The sequence below is a fragment of the Platichthys flesus genome, chromosome 6 (assembly GCF_949316205.1).
Source record: "Platichthys flesus chromosome 6, fPlaFle2.1, whole genome shotgun sequence".
NCBI classification, from domain to species: Eukaryota; Metazoa; Chordata; class Actinopteri; order Pleuronectiformes; family Pleuronectidae; genus Platichthys; species Platichthys flesus.
The window spans coordinates 8,145,204-8,163,449 of record NC_084950.1 but is presented as its reverse complement, the minus strand read 5'-3'; the positions used below and the strand labels follow the sequence as shown (position 1 = coordinate 8,163,449).

General features: G+C 41.8%; 1 protein-coding gene across 2 annotated transcripts in view; it reads left to right on the top strand.

Annotated features, from left to right (window-relative positions):
- Window positions 1-18,246, top strand: part of ldlrad3 (low density lipoprotein receptor class A domain containing 3) — a 72,778-nt gene that overhangs the window by 29,176 nt on the left and 25,356 nt on the right. Inside the window, exons 3-4 of one of the 2 annotated variants that reach the window (XM_062390229.1) lie at window positions 7,228-7,353; window positions 8,940-9,071. In XM_062390229.1, coding sequence (XP_062246213.1) covers window positions 7,228-7,353; window positions 8,940-9,071 — 258 coding nt within the window. Of the gene's footprint in view, window positions 1-7,227; window positions 7,354-8,936; window positions 9,072-18,246 lie in introns of both variants that reach the window. The other variant, XM_062390228.1, reaches the window with a different exon arrangement.

Genomic DNA, 18,246 nt, shown 5'->3' with positions numbered 1-18,246 from the left:
AGTTTTGTTCTCCTGACATGATCCAGAACTGATGTAAAGCAGAGTAGTCCATAAAAGATAGACTTGATAAAAAGGAACTGAAGGGAGTCCAGGCCACTGACTTTCCCTTCCTCCCTTCCTCCTCCGCTCCCCTCTTGTTTGTTGCTTGTTTCCGGTCCCCTCTGGCACTAGGGTCAGCTTGAGTCATGTAAATATGTTTTGCTGCCTTTTAAATAACATTCTTGGCTGTAAGAAGTGAGGCAACAGCTCCAGCCTGAGTCTTATTGCATTAAAGATGCAGCTTATTGTATTACTGTCTTGCTGCAAGAGGCCAGGACCCCCTTCAGATCCTTTTCTATCAAGTCTATCTTCTATGGACTACTCTGCGCCACATGAATTAAACTACATTTTGGATGACAATCTATGGTTATAATTAATTTATTTCACAAATTTAATCCCCATGTGCTCTGTGTGGGTGCACTTGTGTGTGTTTACGTGTTTCCAGGTCTGAGGGGAATTCAAGCCATGATTCAGAGACAGGCTGCTGACTAATTCCCCACACAAAAAGGTCAAAAGTACCATCCTGCTCTCTGGTGTCCATAACGACAGCCTGGGAGACTGGTAGACAAAATGCATACTGACAGAGGAGAGAAGGAGCAGAGCTGACTGAGCTTACTGGGCCTCGGAGCCAGGATTAGCCTCTTTGCCCTTGTCTGGGCAGGGCACGAGCAGGCGAAGGAGCAGAGATACATAGCGGGGGTGAGAGGGTGAGTGGTCGTGATGTGTCAAGCAAGACATGAGGTATCAAAGACGGGGGTGGGGGAGGCAGAACTGCTGTTCAGAGAAAAAACAACAGAGGCACATTTCAATGTAATGACTATTCTTTAGTTGAAGTGCTGCAGGCTGAGGCTGTGGCCTCTATGAAATATACACTTAGAAACTCCTGAGAAAGTTAAGCTTTAACTTTTAATTGGAAGGGACTCTCAGCATGGTTAGTGGCTCCTGGTGAAACAACAATCAGAAAACATTACATTACATTACATTACATTACATTAACCACACAAAGAGGCTGCTTCTCTCCTCATGCAATGCTCAGACTAAAATTGCTCTCACGTCAGCATGAAGCAAGGCAAACCGTCCATTTTATACTGTAGACCATGTTTTATGTAAAAATATCAGAATTGTGGTGATAATGGACAAATCTCTAAACATCTTTCTAAGAAAAAAACGTATTTATTTATTCTTTATGTCTCTCTAACAAGTCTCTTTTTCTTGTGAAATATTCCTTGATTTCGGTCCTCTGGGTGTTAAACTAAAACTATAAGAAGAGAAATAAATAATAATCTTCCACTTCAAGAGATGCTGATTTCACAAGTTGTCAAATGCAGCATTTCTCAATTGAATGCTCTCTGAGGTTTTACTTCTTCAGCATTATTTTGTCTGCATGTCCAGGAGCTTTTTGTGGATGATGTTAGGGAGTTTTGCTTTCAGACCTGAACTGATATTTTCCAATCTGTGAGAAGGAAAATATTAAGTCAGTTGCTCTGGATAAATTCTGGAACTTTTCAAAGCGGCCCCCTAGGAAAACGTTCAGAAAAATGTCAGAGTGAGCCCATCGAGAATTAAGCGAGCGAGTGGGAGTGTTGTAGACATCTCTCACATTTGACTCGTGCATAATATTTCAGGATGCAAAAGGAGAGTCATAGACGTAGAAGATGCCGACAAGGATGTCAACTCGGAAAGACGAGAATATTTGAGAACTTTTGGCAAGAAGGAGTGCTTTGTGTTCTGTCTCCTCCAAGTTCTACACAGGCACAACCGCTTGCCGGAATGTTCTGGCCTTTTTCTTTTTGTTTTGAATCTAATCTGGACAATGTTCTGCTGTGTTCTTCATATGAGGAGGAAAAGCTGAGTAACTGTTTTAGTTTGAGTAAAATGAAGCAACCCTTTATACTTTAAGGGTTTTGCTGCAAGTTTAGATCTATTTATACATAATGTGGAATTCACTGTAAAGGCCTGTTTCAATCAATCACATTCAGTGTGAGTCTCACACAAGGGCTGATGTTATTTCTGGTATTTTAGAAGTCTATTAACACTTCATCAGACTGAGAGAAACAGCCATTTAGAGTTTTCATTACCTGATGCAGTGTTTATTGATCCCGTTACCTCTTCATAACAATTAGGTGCAAAGTAAATTCAGTTTATTGGTTTACTCCAATATTATTGCATTATTGCTTTCTGCAGTCATAACAAAGCCAAACACCGGGAGCAACATCGATGGGGCTAATGTTTTTGGGGGGGGTTTGTGCATGTATTGACCTCCTCAAGAAGCTCATGAGAGCAGAGTTCTGCTTGAGAGCTCGAGTGGAAACTGCTTAAAAGAATCGTGAGACAGATTGATTATGATTTTGATATCAAGGCTCACACACACTGCCAGTTCTTCACCAGACCAGCCACGGGTGAGGGAGGCAAGTGGTTGCTGAGATTAGGAGAGTGTGCATGATAAGAACAATGACCAATGCACTGACGCCATCACAAAGAGTCACGTTCCGCTAGCAGATGTGTTCTGTTATCATCTGTGTTTGTGTGATAGTTTGCAGGGTTACGCAAAAATCCACTTAACTGACTTACATGCAACTTAGTGGAAGGATGGGATGTGACCCAAGGAAGAAGCAATTCAGTTTTCCAGATAACCAGGCTCATCCAGGAATGCACTTCCTTTGAGATGGCAGGATAGGGCGTTAGCCTTGGTGAAGGTATGCCCTCTACAACCATGGACCATGTCTCAGTTTGTGTGTGTGTGTGTGTGTGTGTTTAACCCCTGCTCAGACAAAAACTGTGAAGAGAGCAAAAAAGACAAGAGAAACCAATAGAGAGAAAAACAGAGAGACACTGGAACAGTAAGAAGAGCAGTGAGGGAAACAGGGGAAGGTTTAATAGGACTTAGTCTGGGGCATCACATGTGCTTAATGGTCGACTGATCAATGAGCGGGTGTAATTAATACCAGGGGACGTGGATCAATTACTGACTAGGATCTAACATACAGTCTCTTGCTCTGATTCTGTCTCTTCTTTTCTCAGACACACTTCTCCATCAATAGTCACCAATTAGACAAAGTGATTCATTCAGAGTCTTCAAAAGAATAAGAAATGCTGTCTCATCATTTTAACAATACAATACAACACTGAGCACTACCAGATCAAACAAGGCAATTTCTGCTGTAAGTTACTCTCTGTGATGAATATTGCAGCCGGGTTATTATTTGAGAAATCACTCGCTGCTTTTCATCCCATACCCTTTCCTACCCTTTATCCCCCTTTATTGAAAGTCATTAAAATATAACTGATATTTTGCACATGCGCAAGCCGCACAGCCACATTTGCTTCCTCAGCTAGTATGAAGGTTGATGGTTATGCAGAATGCCGCTGGCGTGTGAATGCTGTAAATGTACGACTGCAGTGCAGGACTTAGACAGTGAAATGTGTGGAATGATTGTTTTGATCCCCTATGCCCTCTAGACTGAATCTACCCCTGCCCCTCTTGCTTATTCCTTGACTCCATTACCTATTGATTTTCCTCCCTCTCTGAAATGCCCGGCAAGGTCAGAGAAACCTTTGAAGTCGTCAGCTGTCTCTGCTCTTTCACCGCCTCTGTTCTCTCCCTGCTCCCCCGCCACTGTTTTCTTTCTTGATGGTCCATTCCTCAAGTCCTTCTCCTCACTCTACCAATCATGCATGCCCATCACGACCTGGGCTACCTGTGCCGAAAAAGTTATGCCGCTCTCCGGGGAACCGAAGGAGAGGGAGAAAAGGGGGTAGAAGCAAGTAGAAGGGCACCCAGGTGCAAACGGTGGAAGAGCAAAGCAAGCAATCTGCAACAGGAGCTTTGCTGTCGGGAAGCAGGGTGACATGAATGCTGAAGCCACTAGGGAGATAGTAACAGGGCAGAAGAGACAGGAGTTGCTTCATGTTACACTTTACCCCAAACTAGTAGCGAAAATAATGGAAAATATTTCAAATGGATGCTGGAAAACTGAGTAGTATTCTCAATTATAGATGTTCTTATGGCAGAATTCTTATGCAGTGTCTGTAAATGTGTAGGAGACAATGACAAAGAGGGTTCTGGTTTTGTTCTCTAAGTTGTGTGTCCTCCAGCTGCGCATTTCTGTGGGATCCAGCCAGGTTTTTCTGCTCGTGATAGTCTCACCTGAAGGAATCAGCTCCACTGCAAAAGTCATTCGTTTTCATTTGTGCTGCTCAGTGAACACTGGAACTAAGTTTGGAATTCATCCAGCACCCTGCCTGCTTTACGTAAACAACTTCTACAAAGGCTCAGAGATGAGGAATAAAATTTGGCAAGAAACGAAAGCACCTCAAACCCGGGAACAGAGGCACGACAGAGGGGAAAGAAAATAAGATGAAATTCTTGGTAATGTTTGAAGAATGAGGCAGAAGTGCTGGAATTGATATTTCAAATTGAAAGTCCTGGACATCTAATGAACAGAATTATCAACATACAAAGCCTGTGTTTCCACCTTCTCTTCCACCTTCAGCTTGCTCCCTCTAATTAATTTAGCTCCGAAAACTGCTCAGCACAGGCTATAAAGGGCCACGCATCCCCAAAACAAAGCTTAGCACATTAGCTCCATCTTTCTCTCCCACCCACGAAGTTCCCTTCACGAGCCTGCCCTTCATGTGACTTTTGAGCTCATTTGGAAAACAAACACAGGGTCAGATGAATTCTGCCAGCGGTAGAAGTGGTAATGAGGATTCGGAGGAGGGAGGCCGTGAATGAGGAATGTCAGAGCAATAACAGAGCTGTCTTTCTTGCCAAGTCTGCCAAGCAAATAAATGAATCAGTCCATGTCTGCACAGAGGAGAAAGTTGTGTATTTCCAATAAGAAACTTTATTGCCTCTATTTTAACAATCTCATCTTTTGGTGTTGGTGCAGTAAGGGCGCGTTCAAATCCACGTTTACAAGTTTAACAGAGGTAAAATAAAGGTTGATGCACAAGGTGCGTAATCTCTTGATTAAGAATGGGTGTGCTTTGGATGTAACCATTAATAAACCAATCAGTGTGCATCTCCCGTGAATGGGAACTCTTTTTCATCCTAATATATTTTAATTCTTGTAGTTAGAAAAGACATTGACGTCATTATCGTGCGCCCACCTAGATCTTTCAGGCACATTTCGAGGGGGGATGGCAGGAACATGGTTCAGGGCAACTGACTCTCAAATACAGCCCCCTAAAAATATATGCAGAGAATATGCAGGGGTCAGTGCATGTCAGACAGTAGCTTATGTAAGAAGAATATTTCTGTCTTGACAATGAAGCCTTCAAACAACAGTCCAATACAACGCTTCAGACAATGGAACTTGAAGACACATTTACACCATTCTGCGTTGGTCTGAAACTAACAGACACTTTGCTTTGTGCTGCCTTGCATATGTTGTAAGATGTGTACAAGAACACATTTCCACTAATTCTCTTTATAGTCTCATAACAAAATAATCTAGAAATAGAAAAAAAAAATTCAAGACATGGAAAATAAATTCAAATACAGAGTAAAGGATTATGTTGTTCCCTGTTTTTGACCAAATGAAATTCAATGTAAGTATCCCCTCAACAGTAGTAATGTTTTTGTATCTTTTCTTTTATGTTTTTTGCTGTAGCGCGAAGCCATGTCTGTTTTTGTTTTTGTTTTTTTCCCGTTGGATTTAATGATTGTGATATACCGTGCGAAATGAGCTCTGGGTGGTTCAGGCCCCCCTGCTGTCCAGGTAAACAAAAGCTTCCCAGACTGAAGACACAGAGATCGGGCATCATCCCAGCTCCCTCCCACGTTCAGCGGATTGCATTTCATCCTGGAGACGGGCGCTGCAAACCCTCGTGGTTTTTATGCCTCGCCCCCCCCTCGCTACACATAATCACCGCAGCTTGAAAGAGCTCATAAATCAGCCAACCACAATATATTGTAGAGGGAAAAATGTGCACCCCTGGCATTTGAGACGGCACAATGCCAACCTATGAGGAGGCCAATTCCACCCTTTGTGTTCAGCATAGACAAAAAACGAAAAAAAATGACTGTTTGGTGGCTCACTTCTAGATGCCCAAACACCCCCTCAACAAACCCTTCCCTCTCTTTGTGTGTGTTTGTGTGTGTACATGTGTGGGTTGTTCTTCTTTTCAACCCTTTGTTGTTCATCTGATACAGAGTTTATAATGATATTCTCTCACTGGAATTAACGTTTAGTCTTATTTAACTTCTTTCATAAGAATGTCTAAGCTGTTGTTAGTAGCTTTTCCTTTGTCTGTCTTCAGTGAGGACTCAGCAGTAGCTCTCCCACAAAGCCACATGTACAAGTTTGATCTTTTGTATTTTAATGTAAATTAGGAGAAGTGGAATAATCCACGAGTAGTTTAACCAAGTCCAGAGTCGTGAAACAGATGTCTGAGACCTAATTCTGTATTTCACACAGATGTATCTCATTACCTCCGACTGTACATACAGTTGCCAGGCCTCCGGTTCTTTCTTCTTGACGTCACATTGAAAACTTCAGAGACGATATTAAGATAAAGCGAGTTCTTCTTTTTGTGATGTCTTTGCTTGCATCTACCTGGGATCTTGTTTTTTCCTCCTGCCGGGGAAGATCAATGTGTTTGAGTTAAAGCCAGGGGTTCAGTGATAAGCGGAGGACGCCAGACATTGATGTTCTGCAGCATCGTCACTCAGTCCAAGGCCCGTCCTGTGAGATAAGACCCAGAGCCTGCTTAGGCTGATCAATGGCAGAATCCATACGAGCACTCACCCACACAATTTGCTCTCTTTGTCTTTGCAATTCAGTTGTTTTCGTGGCCTATCAGTACTTTGTGCTGGCGATCTCACCCTGTACTTGTCATACTTAAGAGAACTTGAAGCTAAGCATTACAGAACAAAACAAGCTGAATAATTAACTGGCCTCTGCAATAAGCAGCTGTTAAGCAGTTTAAACCCTGGTTGAATGGTTCACTGTTTTAATTTTAGAACATACAGTCGTGTTATGTTGCCATAAAAAATTAATAAAACTCATCCGGCCTTATTTGTGGGTTCCTCTCTCCTCTTGTGCATTATAGCAAAGGCTAATTCTCTCATAAAACATGATGTATAGTTTGGAAATTAGCGGTTTCCTCCTCCCATCACGCACAGACAATAATCCATTTGTCTTCTCTTGCTCCTCCTCCCCCTCTCCTCCCATCTGTTCGCAGCTAAGGTCAAGTCGAAGTGCGCGCCGACGTTCTTCGCCTGCGCTAATGGCATCCACTGCATCATCGGCCGCTTCCGCTGTAACGGCTTCAGCGACTGTCCTGACGGGAGTGACGAGGAGAACTGCAGTGAGTCTCGCACAGCAACCCAGTCCAATAAAAGCAATCTGTCTCGTGCTGTGGTCCCCGTGAGTCAGTGATGTACTGTCCTCCGGTCATAACAGTTATTACTGCAGCTTCTCATCATACAGTCAGAGGACGGTAGAGTATTTATGTGTACTTCCTCATAAAGAACCAATCCAGCAGTTTAACAGAAATCGGTCCCTTTAGTCATCATGTCAGACGATAACTAAAACACATTAAAAACTAAATAAACACAACATAAAGACAGAGTTACAAACAATGGGTGTGTAGATGAGTTAGGGTTAGGTAAGGTTTGGAGTGAAGGTGAAGATTAGGTGGGAAATGTAAGATTAAATGCTTTTGGAGCAAAACCATAGAATGTATATAAAGATGGAAGACATCTCCACTTCCTCACAGTGCCACCAGGAGGCAAACTGTCTATTAGCTTAACACAAATAAAAGAGCATAGCCTGGCCTCTGATTTGTCAATTTTGACACATGTTCTTTTAATCTGTCTATTTCAAGTCATCCAATGTAATTTTAAAAGAAATACGTTCTTGCTGGAGTGCTCCTTTAAGATAAATACTGGCTTCATTAATTAACTATAAAAAGAACAAATTAATTGTTTTTGCTTCAGTGCACAATAATGAGGAAAGATCACAGTAATTAAGTTAAATGCGTTAATTCGTTAGTAGCAAAATAGTCAGACAAATGCAGAAAACAATTGCTACACATCTACAGATGTTTCTCATTTCTTTGTCTCGAATCCTCTCTTATTCTTTCACTCTCTCAAATTCTCCTTGTGTCAGTTTGTGAACAAATAAATGAAAAGGCTCAGAAAACAAAGCTCAGCTGGAGCTGGTTCACTTTGTCTTTCATCTCGTGGATGAAAATGAACGAGAGAGTCATGTTTTTCTCTGGAGCTGGAGCTGTGGTCTGTGCTATCAGGGATGTATACGTTGTCCTCACTTGACCCTATTGCTGCTTTCCCCAGTGGGGAAAGTGCATCAAGCCAATCACTCACCATTGTCACAGGCAGTGTTCCTAGCCTGCCGGGGCCTCACACTCACAAATCTAATCTAGCCATTTAAATGGGGCTTTGCTCCACACTCCCAGCAGATACTGCATCACAACTGTGTAATTGTGTGGATCTTCCCACAAGATAATACTGTCTCATTTGGTATAAACCAGAACACAGACACATGCGAAGGTGCCAAAAAAAGTGGTAAGGGCTCGACAGGATTTTGAATGTTTAGTTTTCTGGATTGTTATCAGACTCCTCAGATCAAATTCGTGTTAGCTTTTCATTTTTATCTCTCGAATCCCTGCCAAAATGATTTCTTTGGAATCATATCCACGTGTTATAGATGGGAAACAGTCAACAGGTTTCCAGAATCGACTTCTAACAAAATGCACACAATACCGAAACAGAATGATAATGAAATGTGCATAGTATAAAGGTTGATGCTCTGAAGTTTGTTGCTTTGAGGCAAAGTTAGACAGGTGCTCTTGTTTCTCACATAACTTTAAACTAAAAAAACCTTGTATTAACTAACACTTGAGCTTTGACCTGTGCTCTGACTCCACAGCAGGCAACCCACTGGTGTGCTCAGAGTCTCGCTTCAAGTGTCGGAACGGCCGCTGTCTTGACCGAAGCTTCTTGTGTAACGGCCAGGACAACTGCCAGGACAACAGTGACGAGGAGCTCTGCCTGACCACAGCAGGTACGTCACTAAATCAAACACAAAGTTTCCAGAGCCGATTTATTTTTAATTACTGGAAGCAGAACATCTACCCAGGCCCTGGAAATAAGACACCGGGTCACACTGAGGTTGACTTTACGACACAGATCAGTGAATTGTAGCAGGTCAAAGACAGTCTTCATCCCTCTGATTGTCATTGTAACCCTCATAACCCTCATAGTAAACTATTTTTGTTTGGGTTTAGTTGACTGACACACTTATACTAAAACATGTTGTAGAAAGGGCAAAAGGTGATCAAATACTACAAAAAAACATAAACTGCAAAAGCAGTAAACGATAGAGTCGGTGCAAAAATAGTACAAGACGCTGGTCTCCGATCAGAAGCCCAAAAAGATCACTCCCACCACATGGACTTGATCAATTATTAACAAGGACACAATGAAGTCATAACTATAAAGGAGCAATGTTACATTTTCCTGAAATGAAGGTCAACACGATAAGATCAGCAAATGCTTTCTTTACATATATCATATTCATTCAAATTGATTTCACTTTTTACCTTGTCATCCACATCCCCGATGCAGTAGCTCTATAATCCCCAGGAGGGGCCTACCACCCCATTTTAACCACTCCTATACACCAAAAAGTGTGTATACATCCATTTTAGAGTAATAGATGACATATGCACAGAATGGGTTTCATAGATGTGAAATAGAGTATAATATATTGTATTATAGATAAAACAAAAAGATACAAAAACTACCCACAATGCATTTATTTCATGAAGAATAAATCATTTTAATAAAACTAATGGCTATCCAAATTGGCCATCACTCGATGTGTAGAAGGTAATTAGTCATCACTTTTGCGTGGACTGTTATTACGCTGTACCAAGACTGGTCATGTAGATAATTATCATTCGGGAATTTTTTGGAGCCAATTATTGGGAAAAAGACTGCACGTGAAACTCGAGAAGCTTCAACATGCTGTGGTTTGGCAGACGTAGCTGCAGAGACCAATTATACAGACTGAGTTAGATACGTTTTCTCCCACAGTTAAAAAGTAAAGGTCTCGAAATAGACATCTCTATCTTCATTCAATTAATTTAGTACATTCGTAATCTAACAGAAATGTGAACGATTTCAAAATGAGACTGAGACGTAGCCACTGTCATTTCATCCGTTGTGATGAACCAGAGTTTTTTCACTTGATCAGGAACGTGTCTGTGGGAAATATTGGCAGTGAACTTTAGAGCAGGTTTCAGAACAGGTGCTGGCTTGTAGATAACAGCATTTTATCTTTTCTATTTGGATGAAACGACGATAGAGGGAGTTGACTATCTTGTTTCTCATCATCTGCTATATGTGGAGGCATCACTTGGGAAGTATATTTTACAGTGTGTGCTTCATAAAGACACAGCAAAGCCACTGCAGATTTAACGTAATGCTGATGGAGACGCAGGCCGCTGTCATTTAATTCTGCTGAATCAGAAGACCAGTCCCTCCAATGTCTGTTGAACATACAGAGAGACATGTATACTGAAAAAAAAACTCTTCATCTTTGTCATTGTCTTCATCCTTTCACTTACAATTTGACAATGTCTTGCTAGTTTAACAAGCGATTCTACTCCTCCTTATTCTCATCAAAAATATCTGAATTATCATGCGGATAAAGACAGACAGGTTTGTATTTGCCGACATTTACGCTGACTGGTTTGAACAGTCTTTCTCTATCTTTTAGTCAGTTTATCGTTTTTTTTTTATTTTGACCGGCATGAGACAAATCTCTTAGTTGAGCTATTAGAAGATGTAATAAGGACAGAGTAGGACAAACTGCGGGAAACTTGATTTATTTCTACATTCAAACATGGTCATTTAAAGTGCTTTTTCCAGTGTTGTGGTTGTACGTCATAATCCTGTGACAATGATTACCAGTGTAAAGAAAATTTGCCCGAGAACTGTATGAAAGATTGTTTTTTTTGTTTGCTGAAAAGCTCACAATATTTTTCTCTACCGAGTAGAGAACAGTCTGTGAGTGGGTGATTTTGGAAACAGCCCGTGGCATCAGGTGCATACTGGTTTGAAGCACAATGCTGTTGATGACATTGGGGGTTTGTATTGTAACCAAAGCAGCAGTAGGATGATGCCTGACAGTGAGTGTGATGTCTTCGCTGGTCCCACTTACATCTGGGATGCCATGATGATAATTCCACTGGCAGCTCCACTTCTCAGAGGCAGCTCCTGTCAGTGTGGCACAAGAGACGGCTTCTGTCATCACTTCAGCTGCACTTCCGACAGCACGGCAACTTGATATCTGCCAGCAGTCCAACACTGATGTGCGTAAAACCCCAAGGCAACGATGTGTGGACTCTTACTGTTTTTTTTTTCTTGTGTGGAATTGATACAGCTATATTGATTTAGTCTATAAGATAAAAAAAAAAATGTCTGTCAGAACAGGCTAAGTTTGGAGTACAGAGGGGAAAAAAAACGACAATAACCCATCAGCATCTATAGCCCACGAGACAGTAATGTTATTACCAGTAGTAAGATAGGCTAAGTCAGCAGAAACTTGATCGAAACTCAAGAGGCAGAACGTATCTGATAAACAGGGGAGTCGCAGAGTACACTTGAAAATATGGAAAGCAGATCCCTGTGAAAGGTTTCAACACCATTTATCTAGTCGATGTTGCTCGGCTGCAAAAAAGTTTTTATGATGAGACACAACTGACAAACTATGCAGTTTATGTAATCATCAAAGCATTCTACTATTCTGATAAAGATTTATAAAGATAGAGGACATGACAGCTCCCTAAACGTGAAGCCCAGTCATCTTGATCCCCCCCCCCCCCCCCCCCCGGTGGCTGACTGCAGTGAAGGTAATAAACTCTGCCTCCTCCATGTCAGCAAATGGGACATGGGGTAAAATAAAAACTCAAAAGTACACATTAAATAACTACAAATATATCAGTTATGTGTTAGTCATTCTCTGCAAATTAAGTTTATAACCACAACCTTCACTCTTAAGTTACTCTTAAAATTCAAAAGAAATAATCCTGTGACTTTTATTGTGATAATTAATGTTACTGACTGATTGAAAGATTTTTTGAAGACATGATTTTTGTACACCACTGATTTTTAGGTAATATTAGTATGTAAGACGGGCAGCTGAAAAACTGTGTGTAGAGCTGGGAAATATACTGAGAGTGCTGGGAAGGTCTGAGCTCTCTGGTCTTCAGAACAGACAATATTTTTGTTAATTTCTTCTTTCTTTATTTCTTTTATTTCATCACCCTCTGTGCTTCGGAGGAAGTGATGGCTTTTCTGCATTTACCTTTAATTCTTCCCTCATTCACACACACACACACACACACACACACACACACACTTTACCTCACACTCACCTTACATTCTGCTCTGACTCCCCCTCTCTCTATAATAAGCACAGTCCTGCAGGTGACAGATAAGATGTACAATATCCACTCAAAGCCACCTGACTACAGCATCACCTGCCTCGCTCTCTGTCCTCTCTCTCTGCTGCTCTTCCTCTGCTCAGCTCCTCTTCCTCTTTACCCATAATTACCTGCCTCGGTGTGTCCACAATTGCCTCCCCTGAACATTCAAGACATTAGCTCAGCGGACAGATCATTATGGATCCACCAGCAATTGGTTATCCCACCAGGGCTGTCAGACAATTAGATCTACACAAACCATCAATTTGTTTTATCCCAGGTGCTTTTATTTTTTACATTTGAGATATTTTAGACAATTTAGCTCAGTTAGAACAGAGCAGCCTTTTCTGTTTATGGTTTTATTTGATACGTAATGGATTTTTTGAAATAGCAGAGGGCTTGGCCAAGTGGCAAACATTGCAATGTAACAATCGCAATCTCCTATAAACCCATTGCTGCAATAATGTCGTGGAAACATATTAGCAATCGGATGGGGAGGCTGTAACGGAGAGCAGAGATAAAGAAATTGAAAGTGCACAACATAAAAACATAAAATAGTAAACCAGGAAAAGGGAGTTGCGGGGAGCAATGAATAGCAGTGGGCAGGAAGATGGAGGTGGGCATAGAGAGTTAGGTGATTTAGAAGAGAAAGGCAGGGATTTGGATCGAGTGAGGGGCAGCGATAAGCTCATGACAGGATGAGAGGAGCATTTATTTTCGAGTCGAGCCCCGAGGCCGAGCGATGTAACTCCAGAAACAGAAATGACATGAAAGCTAGTTTTGCAAAGCCGAGCTTCCCCCCGGCTCTGGTCTTCCAGTCGGCTCGTGGCAGGAAATAGAGGGTTCAGTGACACAGGGCGCATCTGCCCCCGCGACGAATTGTTGTTGAAACACAGCCGCAGGGCACAGGAGCTGGCTAACTGCTGGCGGAGTCCTTGCTGAGAACAAGAGAACCACTCTGAATATCCGAGGAAGCATGTGCACGAATGCATGAGCAGATACACACAATCAGACAACACACTCAGTGACTCCAGCACATCTGACAGTGATTTTCTTCCTACTTAATACAACACAACACTGTAAACTCTCGGAGAAAACCTTAATACAGCGCTAGAAAAAGTGGCTGACATCTTTTGTAAAAGTGTGGGAGAATTCCCTTAGTGCCATTTAGAGAAAGTAATGCAAGTGATTTAAAATGCACACATCAGCCTGTCTCATTACACATTAATTAACACGAGCAACGAGTATCAGATGGTGCTGCGACCGTGGAAGAGTGAAAGTGATTCAATGATTCACAACGACTCAATCTCAAACCTCTTTTCCACTGGACAAAAAAAAACACCAACTAGCGTCTGGCTTTTGTCTGAAATGGTTTTTTTTTACCAGCTTTGGTAAATGAAACCTGGGAGAAAACACTAATTTATTCATTCTTTTTTTGTACTTTTTCTGCATGACGTTATGATGCAAATTGAATTTCCCAGCACTGGTGTGCAAATAGCAATGAATCTCAATCTTTGTATACCATAGTTGTTTTTACATCTTGGAAAGAAAGTGCTACAGCAATTTTTAGTGAGACAGCTTCTCAGTCTCTGGCATTTCAGTGACATCGAACACAACTCACCGGGGGGGAAATAAGAGAAGCGACTTCTTCTTCCTCTTCATCTAAAGTGGAGTTGTTCTGAGAGGTAACAGAGGGGACGTGTACATGATGGGGGGGGAGGGAGAAACTCTTGAGGACAAATGATGGATTTAAGGCTTCAGAAGCTCTCTGCCGGCTTTGTGCATTTTTCAAGATAAGGTATGTTTTCTGTTGACACATGAATCCCAGGCTTTGGTTTTGGGACTCAGATTGATTATTATTTGTATTTTAATGAGCCGACGCAGTTTAACATAGTGCCACTTAGAGAATTAAACTAATGTGCTGCACGGATATTTTATAGCTATTACTTTTTTTCAGCACTAGCTGGGTTTTTACGTTCACATTATTCTTACAAAACATAGAAAAAAAGCAGCTTTCAGCTCTCATAAAAGCCCCATAGGCTACACATATAGAAATACAATGACAGTATTAAAGAGCACAATTTGCTAAATGGCTAAATCCCTGCTCTGCTTTCATCCCTTAACCCTTGTTGTGAAGGATTTAATATTTGTAATTCATTTGACTTCAGTTCAAATCAAACAAATTTAGATCCACAGCAATTAGTTTTCAATTACAACACACAAATATTGAATTAATACATTTAGTTTTGTCCTTTTGCATAAAAGAATATGTGAAATGTCGTTATGCACTTTCACTTTACAACATCACACAGAGAAGATTTATGCTCTACCTGCTTCACTTCTTCTAGACGCCATTTATTTTAATATTGGTGCAATGAGCGGACAAATAATAGGGAAATAAATCTTTAAAGTGGTGGAGACGGCACAGCCTTTGGTTCCTTATGCCTTTGAAAGCCTCACAACATCAATCAGGCTGATTAGAAGATAAAGGGCAAATATCAGTTCTCCAGACCAAAACTCCATACGACACATCTTGGATTACATCTACATTTATCACTGGAAGTAACCACGTACATGTGATTTCAATTATAACGCACTGTAAACAAAAACAATTATTTTCGGCTCAAGGGGTTCACTTGTATCCCTCTTACAAAGAGGGAATCGTCCAGGCATAGTGAACAGAAGACGGAAACCAGGCTGTCTCCACTTTTGTTTTTTGTAATGGTTTTGACGACCCCATCAGAGTAATGATTGACCTTCAGGTCCTCAGAGAACTGTCAGTCAGAGCGAGGTGATGGCAGCAGTGTTGTTAGTCTCCAACATGATTATATCATTAAAACATTGGCAGCTGACATCACCCCTGACCCTGATTGGTTTGATGCAAATAAGCCCACCCACAGGCCCAGAGTCTGCAGATCTTAGTGGCACCAAGACGAGGACCACGTGTGTTTATACTTAAACCCTCCACTTCTGTTTTTTATTTCACATTTTAATAAACCTCTTGTCGAAAATCGCAGGGCCAGGGGAATATGTCTTTTTTTAACAGTGCCGGCTCAATAAAACAATGATATACCCTTTTGGCCAGCACCACACACACACATACACAGGCGCTCTCGCCTCCCACAGCCAGCACAATATGCAGCTCTAACCTTCTCTGGTTTGTGTACGGAGAGGCTCCGTCTCTGAGAAGTCAAATCCCTCATTTCAGACTCCAGGGACGCTCCCCTCCTACAGTGAGTAATCTGCAGCTTTCTATTTGTTATATCCTCCTAAGGCTGTGTAAGAGCTACTCCATAGATCCAGTAGCGGTGCATCTGCTGTTTTGCATAAGCACTATGTATTCAACAACCTGTCTTCACAGCCCGACCATTTACAGGGCCAATAGATATTAGTAATTCAGACGTGGCTGTATTTATGTATGTGTGTCCTTTGACATGACAGTAACTATTGCCTCTCTATTAGCATCACCAGTCAACTAGAAATTAATATAGTGTCAGTCAAATATACAAATAACAAAGAAGTCCCAAGTGATTAATAGTCCCTTAGTCTGCACTTACTATGCCTTTAGCTTGCTAATAGCTTTCTGCACAGCCACATCCTCCCCCACTGATTGCTGCCAGACTTTGGGCCTGAATAATAAAGCTTCTATAGATTAAAATGACAACTCAATACACGTTCAATTCTTGTGTAAGTGACGAAATGTTGATCTGCTCATGCCCTTCGCCAGTAGCACTCTGAGCACTGGCAGAGAGAAAAAGGTGTGGGTGGGAGCGTGGAACGGCGTAGGGGCACATAATGGCAGTAGACTGAGGTGTGGGAGTGGAGTGTAATACTGCCAGTTTATCAGAGCCAACGCACACTTGACAGGCGCAACTAGGGAACGTGCACTTGTCACCGCCCATGGATTTGAACTCAGGCTTTGTTTTGGTTTGCCTGAAGCATGCTTACAAAGCAGAGCTGAGGGGGATCCTGGCTGCTGGTCTGCAGTAAAAGAAGGCCGAGCAGGAGTGAGAGGTCTGTCAATAACCTTTAGAATCAAAATGTTGGATGCATCCTACTTTGTGTGTAATCTCTGCTGTATCTGAGAATATATCCACACTTATTGAATCTTTTATCACTTGTCCTTCCTTCCTCCTCTCTCCCTCACCAAGTGTCCGTCCTTTCAGAAACCCTGTTGTCTAAGTGCCTCGCTGCCATTGGCGCTGGCCGCCCAGGGGGCCACTCCTGGGACCGGAGTCTGTATGATTCATCCCCGTCCTTGAATCAGGACCAGTCAGCCGTTGATGTCCCTGCTCCTGTAAATTAACAACGTCTCTCCGTTCAGTCACCATGGTGATGGTGGTCAAGTGACGACCTGCACCCACAGACTAGTCGAGGAATTCGGCTCAGAACAAAAGCTGTGCTGTCTGTATTGGGTGGAGTTATACTCTGAGTGAGGGTCCCTTTGTGTTTGTGTGTGTTCATGTATGTGGGTGCATGAGGGAGTGGGTATACTAGCCATTGTTTTCAATCACTTCTTGGAACCATTCATCCCACACTTCTACTTTAATAGTTTTTTTTGCCTTGATGAATCCAGAGAAAAGTCTGGCTCTGCGCTAATTGGGTGATATAGCACAAAGTGTCAAACTGTGGTGGAGCTGGCTTGGTCTGTGAGGCCCCATGAGGCAGCCAAAAGCATTGAATCATGTTCTGTGGTCTCATTTTGAACCACACAATTGCTTAAGTGACACTATAAAATGGAATTCCCCAAATAAGACAAAAACGAGCTTGTCAGCTCGCTGATTTGTGCTTCTATGAGCGTCACATTTGCATCAGAGTGTATTAACCCCGGCCTCTACTCCTGCATTTCCCTGCTCCATGGACACTTGGTTTGAAAAACGTGCCCCTCAGTGGCCCCCTCAGTGTGTGCACGCTGGTTGGCTGACAGCAGAAAGGAGGCGAGATCTCAGTGTAAAATGTGCAGTTTTAAACAAGGCTCTCTCTCTCTCTCTGTCTCTCTGTCTCTCTCTCTCTCTCTTAAAGTCTTCTCCTTTTCATCTCTGCGTCTCTACCACTGCTCTCTCCACAATAAACTAGTCTTTTCAGAAAAACGTGCAGACCTACTCTGTATTGTGCAGACTCCAATGAGGTCTAACAAGGCCATTATCCGTCTGGAGCAATATCACATTAAAGAGAAACTAAGAGGTGTTGAGGCTGCACCAATGTAGATATCCACAGCTCATTATTCTCCCTGCTAACGTCCTCACTAGCTGGAAAGTGGTACCAGATAGTTTGACTTCTCTTTTTGCAAAAGTTTAGAAAGTACTAATTAAGACTAAAATGGCTGCAGCATGTACTAAAAGAAAACTTTAAAAGGAAAAATGTAATCACCACTTGTTTTAGTTTTTTTCTATGAAATGTTTCCATTAGTTTGCATAAGAGACTCTTTTTTTATCTCTTTTGGCTCGTTGTGGCCTAAGAGAAGAGAAAAATGCTGTTTTTGCATTTTTTTTAATTGCACTCAGTTGAGAATGGAGAATTGTGTGAATCCAGAGCTAAGAGGTACTCTGAAATGGATTTCATCCTCTTGGATAGCTTTGATGAATGTTGGCAAAACTTAGCTACAGTACTTTTAGGCGATGCCTTATATGCCCTAGAGCTTGATTTAATTTCCCCCAAATCAATTTTTTGACCATATTATCTGTTCTTCAGAATAATATATAGCAGACCCATCAATTAAAGCAGAAACACTTAAAAGCATGACAAACT